At 39.4% G+C, this 19,641-nt stretch overlaps 2 protein-coding genes across 4 annotated transcripts in view; one reads left to right on the top strand and one right to left on the bottom strand.

The window, feature by feature from the left end:
* Positions 1 to 4,570: 4,570 nt before the first annotated feature.
* The window catches only part of METTL9 (methyltransferase like 9), a 42,329-nt gene continuing 27,258 nt past the window's right edge, over positions 4,571 to 19,641 (bottom strand). For 2 of the 3 annotated variants that reach the window (XM_046666275.1, XM_046666273.1), the window contains exon 5: positions 4,571 to 5,277. In XM_046666275.1, coding sequence (XP_046522231.1) covers positions 5,072 to 5,277 — 206 coding nt within the window. In that variant the 3' untranslated portion in view covers positions 4,571 to 5,071. The remainder of the gene's footprint in view (positions 5,278 to 19,641) is intronic. The other variant, XM_046666274.1, reaches the window with a different exon arrangement.
* On the top strand, positions 5,284 to 18,786 carry IGSF6 (immunoglobulin superfamily member 6). The gene is made up of 6 exons (XM_046666276.1): positions 5,284 to 7,377; positions 10,482 to 10,841; positions 12,135 to 12,241; positions 12,914 to 12,961; positions 13,323 to 13,403; positions 14,584 to 18,786. Exons 1-6 carry the CDS (start codon positions 7,311 to 7,313, stop codon positions 14,638 to 14,640), a joined length of 720 nt encoding a protein of 239 aa, XP_046522232.1. The 5' UTR covers positions 5,284 to 7,310; the 3' UTR covers positions 14,641 to 18,786.

The following is a 19,641-nucleotide window of genomic DNA, read 5'->3' as shown; positions in this document are numbered from 1 at the left end:
TCCTTCTGGCTCTGCTATGCTGGATGCCACCTCAGCATGGCCTGAGAAGTGGTGCTAGGTCCACGCCCAGGATCCGAAGCAGCGAAACCTCGGGCCACCGAAGCAGAGCACTCGAACTTAACCACTCAGCCATGGGGCCATCCCCTGTCAATTTTTGATTTAGAAAATGGCTGTCTATGAGTTTCACATGATTCATCTTGGAAAGATGAAAGTACCTGTTCATTTTTACTTTTTTTAATGTTAAATGCTTGTAAACGTGTATGTGTGGCTACATACATGCATAGAAGAAAGTCTGGAAGGCCATATACCCAAACATCAATAGTGCTGCTCTCAAGGTTATGGGATAGGTCAAGTTTATTTGTATTTTATTCTTTTCTCCTGTCTGTATTTTCTACTTTTCCTACAACAAACATGTGCTTATAATGCAAAAATCAGCAGGGCTTTATGATCGGTCATAGCCACCTTAAAAACAATAAGTAATAAAAACAAGGTGGCAAAATCAAGTGCAGGAAAGACTGTTTTGTTCTGCTGAGGATAAAAAGGACTGCCGATGTATTCCACGACCTCAACTCTACCATTTGAAAAGTGTTGACGTTTCAAAGGCATTTAAAACCAATGTCCTGTGCCTACTCCTGAACATGATATAAGAAAACAGCATCTGGGCATTCTATCTGTTCGTAATTATTTTCAAGAACTTAAGAAGTGTGAGTGTATAAGGCATTCCAATTTTACATAGTCATTTATTTTGGGGGAAAAATCTTTACTTGTATCATTTAAGAAGTACTGAAAGTTTTTAAATGGACTTGTAACAAAAATATAGTATTTAATTCATGTGGATACAGCATATTGACTCTAAAATCCAGAGGGAAATCTTAAGCTCTCGTAATGTAATATATATCCTAATTCTCCCAAAGTATAAAATTTCATAGCTAAAAAGACATACTTTGGTATCAGTGAACACTGACTCCAATTCACCCCTATCGATATAGATAGCGAGCTAAAAAGCATAAATTACTAGTAAAGGAAACCCAATGCCATACAAGTTGTACTATGAGGATGTGGAGAAACTGGAACTCGTGTGCACTGTTGGTGGGACTGTGAAATGGTGCAGCTGCTGAGGAAAACAATCTGACAATTCCTCAAAAAATTAAACAGAGAATTACCATATGGTCCAGCAATTCCACTTCTGGGTATACACCCAAAAAAGTGAAAACAGAGACTCAGATATCTGTACAGCCATGTTCATTGAGGCATTATTCACAATAACTAAGAGATGGAAGTAACTCAAATGTTCATTGACGGACAATGTGGTATATACATGCAATGGAATATTACACAGCTTAAAAAGGAAATTCTGACACATGCTACAACATGAATGAACCTTGAGAAAATTATGTTAAGTGAGATAAGCCAGTCACAAAAAGACAAATATTGTATGATTCCACTTTTCTCATAGAAAGTAGAATGGTGGTTGCCGGGGGCTGGGAGAAGAGAACAGGGAGTTAGTGTTTACTGGGTATAGAATTTCAGTTTTGCAAGATGAAAACAGTTCTAAAGACGCATGGTGATGATGGTTGCACAATATGAATATACCAAATACCACTGAACTGTACAGCTAAAAATGGTTGAGATGGTAAATTTTTTTAAGATGGTAAATTTTATGTGTATTTTACAATTAAAAAAACTAAGATAAATGAATAACGGTACTGTCAGGAACACTAATAATTTTGAAAGTAAGCAACTAAATGTGCCGGTATCCTGAATTGGCTCCTAGAACAGAAAAAGGTCATTAATGGAAAAATGGGCAAAATCCCAATAGTTTGTAGTTTACCTAATAGTAATGTACTAGTGTTAATTTCTTAGTTTTGACACACCACGGCTACATAAGATAACATTAGGGAAACCAGGTAAAGGGCATATAGGAATTCTCTGTCCTATCTTTGCAAGATTTCTCTAAATCTAACATTATTTCAAAATAAAAGTTTATTTAAAGTTTTAAAAAGCTAGTGATAACTAAAAAGTTAAAATCAATTCCTGCATAGAAGACAACACAATGCAAATATATTAGAATTGATAAAGCAAGCAGCGAAATATGAATGCCTATACAGATAGCTACAATAGATGTGAAATTCTTTTATTTTTATTGGGCTGTTCATGTTGCCTAGCTATTGTCTCATTACCTAATTGCAAAAAGGCAGGCTGTTGAATTTTACATTGTAGCAATATTTCCTTAATGATCCTGGGTGCATTTTTTCACTTAATCACAAACAAATGTTTCTCAGCATGGAAACAGTGTGAAATTCCCTCTGCTAATTCATGATTTTGTATTGTGGTAAGTTGGGTGTAACTTTGAAAGCACCCTATTTCAAGTTCATATGAGCTCAAGTTTTTGTTCGGTGGACTCCCAGCCAGTGCAACTCTGCAGGACAGCACTGACAGTGCACTGTCTTCAGACGGAATATGGGTGCGTTGGATACAAGCTTATTTGGGGGTACTCAGGCATCTATACAAACATGGTAGTTCAGTTTAGTCAGTGGAAGTCCATGCCGAAGGTGCTGTAGTTAGAGAAAAAGAATCATGAAACACTTCTATCAGTAACCAAGTGGTGGGAAGCAACTGATGAGAACATCTTGCTTCATCACGAGTCCGTTTAAATACTATGCTCAGAATTAACTGAAAACAAAGCTTTATAGTCAGAAAGACCTGAAACGACTAAGTTTTACTTTACTTCCCAGCCCAGCTTCTTTTCTGTTACATAAAGGTCAACTATGTAAGTTCTGATGACATAGAGAAGGGCAGAAAATACACTATCGCTTTTAACAACCCTGCACAAGGGAAAAATGACTGAGGCTATTGTAGCTCCTTGCCTTGCCTTCTCCGAAATCAGCAGTCTAGACACTCAGCGGGCTTACAGCTGCAGGTGCAGGGAGCTAGGACTCCCAGGTGCAGCTGGCATTTCCTTTCTCCACGACCTTTAAGGTCAACTGGTTAGTTGCTTTGACCACAAATAGAGCTCGTCTTAATTTCTCTAAAACGACCTTAACTTGGTATGAAGCACTTACACGAGGAATGGTTCAGACAAGAAGGCAGCTTTATTAGACTTTGGGGGGAAAAACATGATTCCATTCAGGAAAAAAAAGCCATTGACACTCGGTAGGCAACACTGCCATCTAGCGGAACGGTAACACATCACCAAGGCTTTCAAGACCAGATAGGAAATGTGAGCCGATTTGCTGGTTTAAATTTTCACCATAAAATGAAGCTGTTAATATGCTGGTCTTCAGAGAACTTCAGATTTTGAGAAACTGTTTATCTGTGAAATGCACAAATGTCTGTGCTTTTCTCTTTTTTTGGGTAAAGAATGAGTTCTTTAAAAAAATAGACCATCAAATTCATTCTCAATTTCAAAATTGTGAAACACTTTTGGGCAACCTGCCTCTTTGAACATCCACCACTCTTACACTCTTTTTCGACAGTCTAAACAGCAACCCCTGATTACAACAGACAGTTTATAAAGAAGCAAAACACAACTGTACAAGAACTACATTAAGTTTACTCATTTCTTCTATTTTTACAATCTAGGGTGCTAAGTATTTGCACTTATTTGAATTCCTGGAAAAAAGCATTAGAACGCACCAATTACAATTTTGCATAAATCACATAACCCAACTCTTATTATGTCTACACAATAACAGTGGAAGATACTGGTTTGAGGATGTGGGAACGCTGCTCTTAATGAATAAAGTAATTCTTCTCAAGGCTTTAATTCTCCTTTATACCCTGGTGTTGCAGTAAATGTGTTGATTTGACGACTTTTATGAGCATATAAATGAGAATATCTAATGCAACACCTGGGTGAAAAAAGAAAAAGTGAGAATAACATATTGTTAATAACCACAATCTCAAATCAGGATCTGTTATTACTGAGATTTTAGATTCTGTTAAGTGCTCTGCTCTTTGGAATATCCACAATGGTTACTAATCTTGCTAATGAGTTCCTCTACTGCAGTGTTTCTGGGAATATGGTTGGAGGCACCCACAGATTCTAGAATGCATGAGTCTGACAGGGTCTTCAAACCATATTCTCTGCAAATAACTCAGTTAAGGACTTCAGGAAGAGCCAAGTTCTGGGAAAGAGGTATACAAGTGTAGAGCAAGAAGTAAATTAAAACATTTTTTAGGTTGCGTTTTGTCAGTAGACACAACTGAATGTTTCAATTCTGAGAACCTGAGACTGCCCAGAAAAACAAAATTCTGAGTGCAGGATGTAAGCTGTTACAAAGTCAGAACCCAGCATGTTGTGTTTCCCAAAGCAACAGTGACCTGGGGAGTGGCGGGTGGTCTCTGAAGCATACCTGGATGAGGTTCTTTGGAGGGTTACTCTAGACTGCCTCAGTGTGTGCTGAAATCTGCAATAACCTCCCCCACCTCCACCCAGTCTGAAGCCTTCCTTTACTACATATTCAAGTTGACTGCATCTTTCACTTAATGCTATATTTGGGCACCCCTGAAGCCAAAGCAATAAAAGACACTGGGGGAGCCTTTTATTAACTCAAACATGATGCCAAAGTCATCTCCAAAAAAGTTTATTAGCGTGATTAAAAACATTTTCTTGAATAATGACAGAAAGAATTTCTAAACATGAAAGAGTATCAGTGGCTATACTTTATAACCAATATTTGCAAGCGAATGGACAACTTTATTGCCAGTCTTCATTTTATTAAAAACAATCCATATCTATCGGTTTCACGTGAAGTCACGACTATTGCTTTGACTGGGAATGAGTTCCTACTGCAATGAAGTATAAAAAATATCTTCCTTAATTGGAGTGTGACCTGCATTACTGAGTAAAGAGTTGATAAAAATCCTCAAAGAGTTGGGTTTTTCTTTTTTAAAAACACTCCTTTTACAAACTACAAAGAAATAATTAGTATTTTGGCTTTTTAAATTCCTACATGATATTTAGAACGGCAGTCCCCAAAGGTCCTCCCTTCACATAATCACAAATGCAGCCCCTCCTCTGGAGTGTACATTCTTGGGGTGGACTCTGAAGACTTCGGCCTCCACGTGTTTATACTGGTTTGAGAACAAAGACAGCGTCGTCCAGAACGTAGTAGTCGTTATACATGTCGCCTTCGCACAGGTATGGCAGTCTGGTGAAAGCTTCGATAACAAACCCAGCTTTTCTGAAAACTTCAGGCAGACTATTCACTTGTTCTTCCCAATTCTGTCCCTTGATTTCCAAAATTTCTGATGGTTTCTCCCACTTGCCACCTACTAAAACGAATAAAAACATTCAGTTAAATCCTTGAACCAACAAGCTATTTAAAGAGACAAGCGGGAAGAGCAGTATTTGTCAAGGACTTGGTGTGTGCCAAGCACTGGGGGCCTTGATGAATCATCTCCTAGGGAGCCCCCGAGGCAGGAGGACAAACAGGTAAGTGCGGACTCAGAAGCGCTGAAGAACCTGCCCAAGCTTGCAAGGTTAACGAGCGTCAGGCAGAAACGTAATCCCAGGTTTATCTGGATCCAGAGCCCATCCTACGACCTTCTCGGAGAGTTTCGGATACCACCCTCCCTTAGACTGCCTGGGGTGTAATGGTTAATGGTTTGGGAAGACTGCTCATTAAATACTGTAATATTGAAGCAGACAGTAACATATAAAATTTGAAAGAGGGTTCTGGATAAATGCAAGAAAATATAGCACTTACAGTGTGAGCTTATACAATGTATTAACTAGAGAGGTTTATCAGGCGGAAAACAGGCTAATGAAGGATTTTAATTTATAAAAACAGATCATCAGTGTGTTTTTCAAAGGAAGTTGATCTACTCCCTAACTTTTCAGAACAATTTCATAAAAGTTAAGCTCCAGGACCAGAGAGAGGTAGAACCCTAGAACAGATGAATCAACCTAGCATTTCTTGGAAGAGCGACTGAAGTCACGTCAGTCATTTCTAAACCTATGAGCACCAAAGGCCTGAGGCGCTCAGGGGTTAGATAAGGTCTTTAAGTTCACATACACACGAAGCACCGACTGTAGACACATACACAGGGATAATGCTATGTATTAACTTCAGGATGCTTCTAGGTACTATGATGATGTAAAAAATATATACGTATATTAAAAGTGTTGCTAAATTCAGATTGAGGATAGCTTTACATAAATGAGCAAATACATAATGAACAGGTGCCCAGGGTGCAAACAGAAAGAGGGTTCAGCACCTGCGCCCTCTTCTCTGAGTCTTAGTGGGAGGCGAAGCCTGGGGAAGCAGCTTTCCCGCCCGAACGGCTAAGGCTAAGGCACAGGCTTGTGACCTAAACTCAGACACACTCACCTGGAAGGAAGAGCTCGTACCCAGAGAAGTGGGGACGTGGACTCTCTCTGGGGAGCGGAGCACTGGCTTGAGACCAAGCGGGTAGGGCAGCGCTGAGTGGTACTATCGACAGTGTGGCCCATACCACGGCATGTAGTGCTTGGCAGCAGCAGTATGCTTTTCAGACCAGTTTTATAGCACGATTTGGGGCATTTTTCTTGGCTGTGGACCCTAAACATGGTTCTCCAATTCTCCCACCGACTGTGTGAGCTACTCCCAAACCCTTCTGCTTAAGTCAGCCCCAGTCAGTTTCTCCTGCTTACAAAGAAGAACCTGACGACATCTCCCAGCGTGTTGGCGACGGGCTGGGGGTCATGGGGGGATGACAGACACACAACTGAGGGCCCACACAGTTGTTTCACAGCACATTAAAAATGGGTTACACAAAACTGGGGTACAACTAGTTAAAGCCATACAACTTATTTCTTCATTGTACCATGATGTATTGGTTCACTAATTTCTCTTGTCTCTATGTGAAGACACCTCCTGCTGCTGCTTCTCGATTTCCAACAGTTACCGGTCCAGCACTGGGCACACAGGAGCTGCCCCAGGACCGGTGACAGAACCCCTCTGGAAACTTAAAGTACGAATTATTTGTCAAACAGTACTCCTTTGCATGAGCTACATGTAAATCAAAATCTCACTCAAAACATCGAAGACCTATGAGGATCTGTAAAATCCAAGAATTTATCATAGGAACATTTAGAAACATGCTCCAGGCTAAAATTTCAACTTTAAATCGTGACATTTGGTTACAAACAATCTTTACACAATTTCAGAAAGTTCCTGATGACAGTTCCTTAATAAGAGTTCCTCTCTTCAGTTCTTCCTGTCTAAAAAGAGAAAGAAAAAAAAAGCCAGCTCTCTTCAAATACACACTCTCCCACCACACACACACACACACACACACACACACACACACACAGACAGACGGACATGGAGACTGTGAACGGAGGCAAGATCATTCTCGGTCTGGAAATCAATCTGATTCTATTCTATGCAGGTAAGGTTCTTTTTCTTTTTTCTCCTCCATTCTATTTAAACCAATCGCTATTTTTCACCTAATGCATTTATATTTTAAGCACCTAGAGATTAATTTTTAAATGTATAAAATTATGGAAATTGTCTAACATGATGTTTCCTTTTTCCCCAGAGAAACAGGTAATAAAATAGCTGAGAAGTTTTATATTAACTTTGAAAATTCCTTCTGCTTTAGATAAGAGCCCCTCACCAAACGGTTGAAAATATCCTGAAAATCCCATGTGCTAGTCATCGACAATTTAGCTCCCACGCACTAAACAATACTTGAATATTTTCAAAGAACAGTATTTCTGAAAAGCTGAATTTCTATAAAGTACTTATCATTAAAAAAAAACAAAATGCAATGGCTCCTTACACAGAGAATGACCATCTCATAATATATCTTACTTTTTAAATTCTGCCTATATCTGTTTTTTCCTTATGGAAGATAGTGTTTCCTACATCACAGTTCTAATAATCTCAACATAGTTCTGATAAATCTAAGACTCTCCAATTTGCCCACAAAGTTTGAATCAGAGGGCAGGGAAGGGGGTAAAAGCTGTCAAAATTAATTTTTTCTCATCTGTACAGAAATATATCAAAATGTTAACAGTGGTTTTTTTTGGTGAAAGGCCTATGGGTGATTCCTTGCTTCTTTCAGTAATATTCTATTTTTTCCTAATAAGTATATATTACTCATAAACTATTTTAATTGGTGTTATTTTAAAGAAGAATCTGTAGGTTTTAAAAGTATATTCTGAAAGATGTGCAGACAAATATCTGGAATTCGTAACAGGTGAGAGTGAAGGAGCAGGTGGGGGAGAGAACGCAACAAGAGGGCGCCGAAGTCAGGAGGCGGCAGGGAGCTCATGCGGCCAGCCAGCGACTTCCGCCAATGTTTGAATTTTTTAAGTATCAAAAATTACTTTTCTATTTATTTTCTAGGTGGCTTTTAAAAACAGGACAGTGATCTTTTTTATTCCTTCCACCAAGGAGACAAACTTTCAACCTTTTCAGAGAGTACTGTGTTTAAAAAAAAAAACCCTACAGAGAGTCCTACAAGAGAAACTGCTCACGGGAGTGGGCGGTGGTGTGACCCCTTCTCCCAACTTCCCCTTTTCGCTAATATGTTGCCTAACAGCTGAGGGGAGGGAGCAGCGGTTTCCTCACAAGTCTGCGCTCTCATAGGAAACTGCTGCAGCTGGTTTTCTCCCAACTCAGACTAACGGCAGAGAAAGCGAAAAATAAGCGGAGATAGGAAACTCCAAAGTTGCAAATAGTTATTTTATCCTGGGACATTAGTTCTCCAAGAAAAGTGTTAAAAGTCAGCTTCCCTTGTAAAAACCTATCTGACAGAGGACTTGAGATCGAGACACTGTTGGTTACCGTTGTTGCGGCTTGGCAGGCCCCATTCCATTTCAGATTTCCGACATACAATGATCATTATACATTGCAAAGTGTCTCTCTGTACTTCTAGGGAGGAGATGTGAGGTTCAGTCAGCTAAAGACTGTGAGAAACCGGCTGGTCTTCTCCAGGTGACTTGACCCTCTTGTCTAGCTTGCACTTATTAGGTCACTAAAAAGCTCCCAGCTCATCTCCCAAGTTTTACAAACACTAAAATTAAAACATGGTGAATAGATCTGCCTCACAAGACGACCTATAAGAAAAATGTTAAGTGAAAAAAGCCCGTCTGAACCTTAAGTGTCAGACCACGTGGATTACTTTTAAATTTCAATTTTCAATTACAGTAGCAAAAAGGACAAACTCAGACAAATAAAATTATTTGGAAACATATAATAACCAGGCAGAAGTCAGTCTAAAAACTCGCAAAAAATTCCAATTTGTCTGAACCAATACTATTTTACACAGGGCCTTCCTTGCCCCAAAAAGAGTTTAGGGCAGGTCTCCCCATTTTAAAACACCTAAGTGGCTTTCCAGCTTCACATGCCTGGGATCTGAAGGCCAAGGTGGGGACCCAACCTGCGTAACCTGGGAAGCCGCACGACAGGGTGGAGAGAGCACTGGACTGGGTGTCTAGTCCCGGCCCTGCTAGCATCTTGCTGAGACCTCCACAATTGTCGCTAAAATGGGTGACTGAAACTGTGCGAACAGGAGTAGCGGCAGCAGCAGAAGTAGCCACCTTTTATTAAATACTTATTATGGGTTAGGCAAGTAAATACTTCTTATGTGTTGATGGTCTCATTTAAACTTCGCACGAACCCCACGAGGTGCCTAACACTATCCCCATTTTGCTAATGAGGAAACCGAGATGCACAGACCATAGAGCTAAGAACTGGCAGAGCTGGGATCCAAACTCCAGCCTATGCCCTTTATCCCAATAGTGTTCATCGAATAAGGTAAAAGCTACAAAGCAGCGTACAAGCGCCAGGAAGAACTCAACTTCGCTTGGCCGTGGCATGGCAGCTCGTCAGGCCTCTGCTCAGTAACAAAGACGGCACAGGTTAAGCCAGGGCTGCATTTCCCCAGGCGTCCGCCTGGCCTTTTATAACATTTCCCATAGGTACAACCGGGCTCACAAAGGAACAACTGGGACTGCCATGAATTCCTAGTGACCCCAACCCACAAGACAAAAACAATCCCTACTGCTCATGTCTCCATCATGGACAACAGTATTTGCACCCAGGGCTTTGATATCCGTTACCACGTTGAATACAACACTCCCGTGAGGCCAGGGTCCAGATGAGGAAACAAGCTCTGAGAGATTAAGTGATCTGCATGAGATCAAAGGAACGCTGGTAAGTGAAAAGAGTGTACACGTGGACCCCAAACTTCTGACTCCAGATCTGCTGCCATCTCTGCTCACAACACGAATTCCACGGAACCTCTCTGGGACAATCTCCAAGGAACAAGACATCACGGCAAACCAGCAGGTTAAGATCAGGGAACATGGGGAGCAGAAGGGAGGACCACTGGTGTCTATTTTTACAGTTTTGTTCGTGTGGGAGTAAGATAAGAAAAAGAAAAGAATTTTGGGTCTTCTAGCCCCAAAATGCCAATAAAATAGAAACAGAGGCAAAGGGGGCTGAGAAACCCGCTCCACAGAGCCTGTCTGCTTCGTCCCACAGGTGCTGCGAGCGACTGTGAAGTCTCTGTGTCTCAACCGGGTCACCTCACAGTGGACTACACTCAAGAGGCCGTTACCTTGAAGTGTTCCTTCTCCACAGCGGGGTGCCCTGCAGAGCCCCCAGTGAGCCTGTGGTTTCGCTATGGTGCTTACCAGCCTGAGAGCCTCTGCTTGGATGGATGCAGAAGTGAGGCGGACAAATTCGTAGTGAGGGAAGCCCTGGCAGAAAAGCAAGTTTCTCTCACTGTAAACAGACTGGCTTTCAATGACAGTGCAATCTACATCTGTGGAATAGCCTTTCCCAGTTCAAGGGACTCGAGAGCGAAGCGAACCGGAGAAGGGACCACGTTGGTGGTTAGAGGTCAGTCACTTGAGGCTTTCTTCCAGAACGTTACATTTTGCTCAGCCCTTTAAATGCTTTACATTACTCATAGACAGAAATTATGAGATAAATCTGTAAGGCATGACCTGAGCACAAACCAACAGGAAGTTTGGTTAAAGAACTACTCTGACTCCAGCTCCCAGCTTGCAAAGACACAAAGTCAGGGTTGTGCTGGGTGCTGTATTCTCTCTCAATGTCCAGATTTTACTAGTGAATGTGGACCACCTATCTCCTCCTTTCTGTATATTACAGTGCTTGTGTAATGTACCAAGTCCAAAGGGAAACCTGCAAGGACTCACTATCAGGTTTCTTAGGAACCGGTCTGGTATTGCACCATCCAGAACAAAGCACTGGAGAAGCATAAACAATCAATAAACTGGACCTCCCAAAATATGCATTATGGAAAATAAACACAAATCTGGGGAGAATCCACTGGGGGATCCCTGACCCTCTCATTCTGCATGTATGTTGTCTAAATTGAGTTCACAGGATAAGCATCTATGGGATATTTAGTTGAAATGTACAGGTATCCAGATAATAATTACAAATCGAATTGTATTTTATCCTTCAAATAATCAGGTACTTTAAGACACGGCATGTTACTCCATCCCTACCTAGAGCACAGGATACCTCCTGCAAGGAGGGAGAAATTCAGAATGTGAAAACGGATTCAACAATTCTACTTCCCAAACCTTGTTAGGAAGAAGGGGCAGATGTAACAATGCCTGTCTCTGAGTATGAGTGAGCACTAAGGTTCTCAGTGTACGGCCTTCTCGGTTCTTTACAGACCGCAGTATTCCGTTATGGATATGAAACAGCTCAAAGCTATAAATAGCAGCATTAACAAACACATGGGAAAATATCTTAACTCCATAAACAGATTCTTGGTGACACTTCTACATCATTTCTACCAAAAGAAATGTTAAATGCCCTTGAACAAACTGTCTTAAAACGTTCATCTAACTTTAAAATGCTTTATATAAAAAGTGATTCCTAGCATCATGAGCAGTAATTAATTGAATTTAAAAAAATTTTTGGTTTTAAAAATGAGTAACATTTTTGGTATAATATATTTAAAAACTGATGAACTGGCTTTAATTATATCATGCACTTGAGTGTCTTTTGAATCAAGAGACGCTGAATCAATGTTCAGGTGAAGAGCCAGCAGAGGCAGTTCATGTCCCCTCTGACAGGCAGCTGCAGTCAGACTTCAAACGTGTGTTTGCGATAACGTTTCAATCGTGACTGAGACTCTCTGTTTTTGTGACAAAGAAATTAAGGTTCTCAGTAAGGAAATGCAGAGTGTCCTGATAGCTCTCTTATCACTGCTCTCTATCTACGTCACTGGTGTCCTCGCCATCTTCATAGTTCTCTCCAAGGTAAGTCAAATTTGTCTCAGCTGTCCCAATAGCCTTGAATACTATCATAAGAAAATAACTCTCATCTCTCTACACGTGAGCCTCACAAATAGCTCACCTAATTAACATCTTCCTGTGCACCTGCAGGAGAGATCACCTGCAGGAGAGGTCTGCAGAAGAAAGCAGACATTTTCCTCACTGAAATTATTATTAACCAGAGTACATGATTTATAGTGTTTTCTCCTTAAAACCCAGTAATATGGGAATAGGAGACTCTTCTTTATAACCATCTGATATGCTATCTTTCTGCTGGGGGGAAGGAGGGTTAATGTTATCTATGAAAGGCCTAAGAATAGCTTTTAAGAGCAAAAAGGGGTTAACAAAGAGATCAGAAGCTGCCTTAAATTATTTTTTAAAGGCCTGAAGTTTTTAAGAGAGAATATCTTCTGGTTGTTTATAGGCTATAAGAGGGGGAACATACGTGTTATATTAGGATTACTATAAATCCTACAATTGACATCAGTTTGAGTTATTTTATTAGTAAAATCTCAGAAATGACATGAAAATTATTAAATCTTACTGCATATCATCTAAATATTATGTTAGTTGAATCTTATTATGGTATGAGATAGCTGCCATCATTGTTCTGAGTGCACAAAGTGTCTTATAAGACTTTCCTTTTCTTCTTGACAGTCGAAATCTAACACTCTAAGAAACAAAGAAACAGAGGACTCACAAAAGGTACAGACCAACGCTTGTAAAATATCTTCTAAATTGTGGCTGGTTCTAGTTATTTCAAATCTGAAATAATTTAAGAAACACAGAGAACACCATGGTGACTTTCAACCTTGGATGCTGTGTCCTATTGCTGAGAAACTCAGTGAGAATCTCCAGTGGTAAACTGTCATTTAAATTTGATAGTTCTCAACCATAAATTCTACTTAATGTACTTAAAATACAAGAGTGAATGGCAGGTAGATGTGCTGGTTGGGGTGGCTTTGGAGACTGATGGCAGGAAAGAAGACAAAGCTCTGATGATGTACACCAAGCATCGCTTCTAGCCCTAAGGGAGAGAGACATTTTTTCTCTCTTGTATTTATAGAAGAAGAGCGCTCGGCGTATTTTTCGGGAAATTGCTCAAGAACTATATAGTAAGAGACACGTGGAGACAAGCCAAGAACCTGTAAGTGTGAAACAGCAAAAAGCTTTAATGCAGATATAAAGCAGGTTTGACTAAAAACACTAAGCTGCCAACAAGCCATCAATAATCATTAGAAAAGTGTGAAAGAGGACTTTCACATATAATGCATTTTCATATAGAACCTGTTTTGATAAATACATAACAAAGGACATCTGATATAATATTAACTAGAGACCAGGCTGGCATCTTAGTGACGTGGAATCTTTCAGAAACACACCAGATACAGGCAATGTTTTCAATATAGACAAGGCTGCTTTTGTGGATTAAAAGCTACTTTGTACAGTATCTAGCAGTGTAGTAGTAGGCATTAAGTAGATGTTGCAAACATTTGTCAAATTATATAGAAAACATTACTTGTTGCTAATAAAGCAGAAATAAACACATTAGAAAAGACTCAGCTAATGAAATAAAAATTCAGTATTTCTTCAGTCTTTGGCGTTGGAATGGTAGAAAGAATACATTATCTAGAATACATTCTGACAGTGTCTGGTTAAAGTCCTATATAAACAGGTTTTTCAAACAAGACGCTGTTTTAGAGCTGGTAGACTAGATACTCGGCTTCCATGATGCATGATCAGACCACTCAAATTTAAATTAAAATGAATACAAAATAATGAACTTAAATACGACTAAGGATATTTTCCTCTTAAACAGCAGCCAGGAGGGCAAATGCAACAGGTTTCTGATATGAGGTGTGTTTTTTTAAATCCAACTTTTAAAAAGGATTTTCACCCAGGAAAGAATATTGTCTAAACAGTCATTTCATCCTTCAATATATAGACAAATATGTAAAGAAATGGTCTAATTACCTAAGACACCACCCTGAATAATTAAAAATGCCTATTCATACTCTTTTCTTCTTGAGGCTGGGGCACCTTTTTCAGCAAAGAGGCAAAGTTAAGTGGCCTGAAGACGTGCCTGGAAGGAAGAACTGTCACACGTTCTAAGCCAGGGCTTTGACAATGGCATCTGAATAAGAAAATAAATTTTCAGTTCCCACATCTTACTCTAAATATAGGGAAAATGGTAGCTTGACCTTTAAGATTACTGGAAGAGTACTTATGTCCCAGAGTGAGAGATGGCAATGTGGTTTACATGTTGCTCGCAGTGTGGCATCGTTGGTTATCTAACCTTAAATATGGCTTGTTATTTACTATTGCAGGAGAAAGACAACACTTATGAAAACAGAAGAGTACTCTCCAACTATGAAAGACCATAGAAATATTTTAATTTTCATTTAAGTCACTGAAAATCCAACTCTACAAGTTATGCAGTATTAATGGACATACACCCAACAGGGTTTTAAAGAAACAACCAAAGGTCAATGGAAAAGACAATTGGCTACAAGGAAGGAAGCCAGAGTATAAGGAAACTGCAGCTCACAGTAATTACCAAAATACTAAAACCCACCGAAATGTAACTGAAAAATGCTGCCCTAATTTGCTAGGAGAATTCTAAGCAGTCTAACATTTTCACAAACTTCCATTTTTAGAACATATATCCTCTATTTATTTCACTCAACCTACGAGGTGCGTGATGACTGCTACCCTGAAGAAGGTCTGGAACCACACCACATGCCCTGAGCAGAAGAACTGCATCCCGGGGGGTGGGCGTGATGGACCAGTTAGACTAAGCTAGGAGGGAAGGGGGAAAGAGGCTAGGAGGAAAGAAAGTGCCAACATTTGAGTCAGCGAAAATCATCTTGAAAACTACCTTGGAGCAAATGATTCCTCTGGTATTGCCATGGGGCAATGGTATAGTGCACATTTTCCTGCCAGGGTATACAAAATCACTTACATCATGCCGCCAACAAAAAGCAAGACTGGAAGAGAAGAGAGTAAGAAAGCGATAGCTACAATATAGAAAATCCAAAGCAGAAGGTTAAACAAAGAAAACCTCAGAACAAATAAGCCACAACCGACTCTAGATGTCAGTGTTGTGCCAAATAGCACCAGGGTAGGAGTGGGCAAGGCACTGTCCTTGAGGGCGCCTCTGCAATACTGATTTTTAACCAGTTTAGGAGGGAAACATCAGATACCAGGCTGAGCACAGCAAAGATGTTTATGGAATTCATTACCATCTTACTAAGAAAACATGTTACGGATTGTTCTTTGAAAGCTACTTTGGCGTAAAAGAATCTATTTAAACTACCCACAAGTATGTGTTCGTTATTAAACATGAATTACAACTTATTATGTTTATTTCATTAAAGTGTTTCTTTTAAACTGATATTAAGTGAGGTGTACTCTTATTTTCAAAACCCAGACAGAATTTTAAGATATTTTAAGATCCATGGTTTAAATTAGTGATCTCTAACCTTTCTAATCACATGTGCCAAGAAAAATGGGAAGGGGGAGCATATAACTCCATTTTATTTGTGTGTATGTATGTATATCTATGTGTGTGTGAGTGCATATGTTGTGTATTTGTAAAGTGGATGCATATTTATGTATGTATGTCTGTATATTTGTGTATCTTATACACAAATATAGAAATTAAACAATTAGCATAAAAAGTGATATAAAAAAATGCTAATATTTTCTTCCTATAGCCCCAAATAAATTGCCTTGCGTACTCCCTGGGTACATAACCGCCATTTTGAGACCACTGGCTTGGATGAAATAAATGAACTTCTAAACCAGGTGGCAAAAAGGGTCAATGCTGACACCATGTAGGTGAATAGAAGAAGTGTTGGAATAGATCATTTACTTTTCATTTCATTACCTTTTGGTACTTCCGGGGCTGAAAATGTACTGTTCTTTGTGTAACTAACAAGGAGACAAAATCCCTAAGATAAACTAGTACCTGACTCAGAATAAGCCTTTCCCAATGCAAACAAGGACTGTGTTTCAAAGAGTGATTTTTGAGCTGAAATTTGGAATAAACTTTCCCAAGGAAAGCAGTTCCAGTCCCTCAGGTCAGATGTAAGAGTGCCTGATGTATATACAACATTCATTCTTTTATTCATCCATCGAGCCAACCACACTTACTGAGCGCTCTACTACTGCAGTCAAAGGCCTCTTTGCAGGCCATCCTTGGGTCACGCTGAACTTGTCCTTCCACAACCTCACTCTGTTCACACTTCATGCTTTTCACATGCTGTTCCCTCCACCTGGGAAAACACTTCACAGACACAAACACAGCTCATATGTTACCTCTTACATGAAACCTCCTGTAACTGACCCAGCAGTCAATATTGGGTCTTTCCTTCTCTAAACACATAGTGCTTTGTCATTTTTCTTATCTGACTATCCTGCCACGCCTGTTTACATCTGTCTTCTGGACTAGTCTGTAAGGATTTTAAGACTAGAAGAACGTTTTCATTTATCCCTGTATTTGCACTGCCTAGCACTACCTGATACACAGTAGGCTCTCAAATGCCTTTATATGAATACAACTGAACAATCTTTCTATAGAAAAATATTTTTTCAGCATTTCAACTGAGATATGAAGCATACTTCACACTCTAGCCATCAACCTTCACTCTTCTCCATAAGGACTGTCTGTTGAATCCCTAACGGTATTAATTTTCCTACTATGTGAGCATCCCGAATTTTCGCTGAAAATGACTAAGCTATAGCTGTCTGTTTAGATTTGAATTTCCCATGACAATAAAAATACTGACAACAACTCAAAGATGGAAATGGACACAGACGTAGTTCTAGTGTCTACGCACCGACCTTCCAGACAAGGGCATTTAAACCACATACCAACAGGATTTTCACAATGAGTAATTTCTTTTTCTCTACTATGGAAGACTGGAGAGAATCTGAACCCCTGGCTAACACATACAGTTAAGTCTCCGTGGGGTCAAGTCACACAGACCGATGGAGAAGGCACAGACTTCGAGGGAAGTTAAAACGCAGACATCAAATTATGATGCTTATTGTTAAAAGGGTTTCACAGGCAGATCTAAACCACATTGACAGACATTTCAAACTGTGAACAAATATGATAAATAAAACTACGAATAACAAAGTAACAGAATAGAATGGAATGAAATAAATCTAACACGTATCAAATACCAGCACTGAGACAGACATGGTTGGGCACTATCCTCTAAATTACATTATTTAATCCATACAACAAACTTCAAGATAGGTGTTAGCCCCATTTTTACAGATGAAATACTTAGCTTAATGAGAGGCCCAGGGAGAAGGGCTGACCCGTGTTTCAAACACAGGTCAGCCCTCAAAGCCCAAGTTCCTCCACAAACAGTCCTGCCAGTCTTGCTTATTTCTATTTAGACCAACAGGAGCTTTAAGACTAGACATGTCTAATTTAACCAGAACAACGACCCTGGAAGAAAGTGACAAAGGTGCCAAGGGCTACCTCTCAAAAAGCACAGGGCTAGCTGGTTTCACAGGAGAATTCTATCAAACTTTCAAAGACCAGATAACCACAATGGGATTTAAACTGTCCCAGAGCACAGAAGAAACAATTTCCAAATTCTCTTTTACAAAACCAGCAGAACATTGATACCAAAACATGACAAACATAATATCCTCCAAATAAATAAAAGATCAGATACAGACCAACTATCATTTAACAATATTAATGCTAATATTTTTATTGAGAATTTCTGTAAATCCACTCTAGTGATGCATTACAAGAAGACGACCCCATCGAAGCCTGGAGGCGCAAGGGTGGATGTGGATTAGAAAAGTATATATTGACTTAATAGGCCGAAGGAGAAAAACAGGATGACCATCTCACAGATGCTGAAAACACAGGTGATAAAATTCAACACTGATTCCTGATTTTTTAAGCTCTTACTAAAACAGGATTTAAAAAAATATGTATCTCAAGTCAAACAGCAAGCTCAAGGCAAAAGACAGCATCATATTTAAAGTAGAAGTATTTCTTCATTAAAGTCAAAACCAAGACAAAAATGTCTACCATTTTGTTAACATTTTCTGGAATTAACTACCAATTCACTTTGAAAAAAAAAAAGTCTAAAAATAACAAGGAAGTAGTAAAACCATTTGCAGATGCCATAACTGTGTATCAAGAAAATCTAAGAGGATCAATGGTAGAAACAATTTGAAACACTAAGATAATCCAATAAGGCAAATGGTTAAAAAATTGGTACACACACAAAAATAACTGCTTGTGTAAGTATGTGTAATATCCATTCTAAGATATGATAGAAAAGCCATCTGCTACAATATGGCTGAAGCTGGAAGATTTTATGCTCAGTGAAACAAGCCACACACAGAAAGACAAATACGGTATGATCTCACTCACATCTGGAACCTCAACAAGCCAAACTCGCAGAACCAGAGCAGACAACAGTGGCTGCCCAGGGGCTGGGAGTGGGGGAAACGGGAGGATGTGGGTCAAAGGATACACACTTTCAGTTGTAAGATGAGTAAGTTCTGGGGATCTAGTGTACAGCATGGTGACTACAGTTAATAAAACTGAACTGTATACCTGAAATTTGCTAAAAGAATAAATCTTAAGTGTTCTCATCACACATACACAGAAAAAGGTAACTATGTGAGGTATTGGATATGTTATTAACTTGACTGTGGTAATCACTGCACAGTGTATACCTATACTAAATCATCACGTTATATACCTTGAATACACACAATTTTTATTTGTCAATTATATCTCAATAAAGCAGGAAATTTTTTCTGATTTTTGCAAAGTGTGATGGAAGAAAAATTCCTATTCACAATATCACACATACACACACACATCCCATTAGAATAAATCTAACAAAAATTGTGCAAGACCTTTAAGAAGAAAATTTTATGATACTAAAGAACAAGCAATAGAATAAATTGAAAGACACATCCTATTATTAGCTAGGAAGACTCAATACTCCCTAAACTAACTTATAAATTTAATATGGGGCAGTTAGACAAGCTAGTGCTAAAGCTGATCTGCTAAGTCAGTCAATAAAAATCTAAAAGGAACTGATTGAGGGGGGACTAGTCCTGGGATATTAAAGTGTGTGATAAAGGTACAGTAATTAAAATAGTTTGGTGTTGGCACACACACAGATGGATTAAATCTTAACAGAACAGAACCAAACACATACAGGACTTTAGTCTCTGATAAAGGTGGCATTTCAAAGCATCGAGAAAGAGACGATTTATTCAGTAACTGGTGTTAGGATCACAGGCCAGCTATGGGGAAAACTTCACTCTTTAGGAAGCAGTTCCACTCCTGGAGATGCATCATACAGGTAACCTTAGATCTACTTCCTTCA

This window comes from Equus quagga, chromosome 7 (assembly GCF_021613505.1).
Source record: "Equus quagga isolate Etosha38 chromosome 7, UCLA_HA_Equagga_1.0, whole genome shotgun sequence".
Taxonomy (NCBI): Eukaryota; Metazoa; Chordata; class Mammalia; order Perissodactyla; family Equidae; genus Equus; species Equus quagga.
The sequence above is the reverse complement of the archived record's forward strand: the minus strand, read 5'-3'. Positions and strand labels throughout refer to the sequence as shown.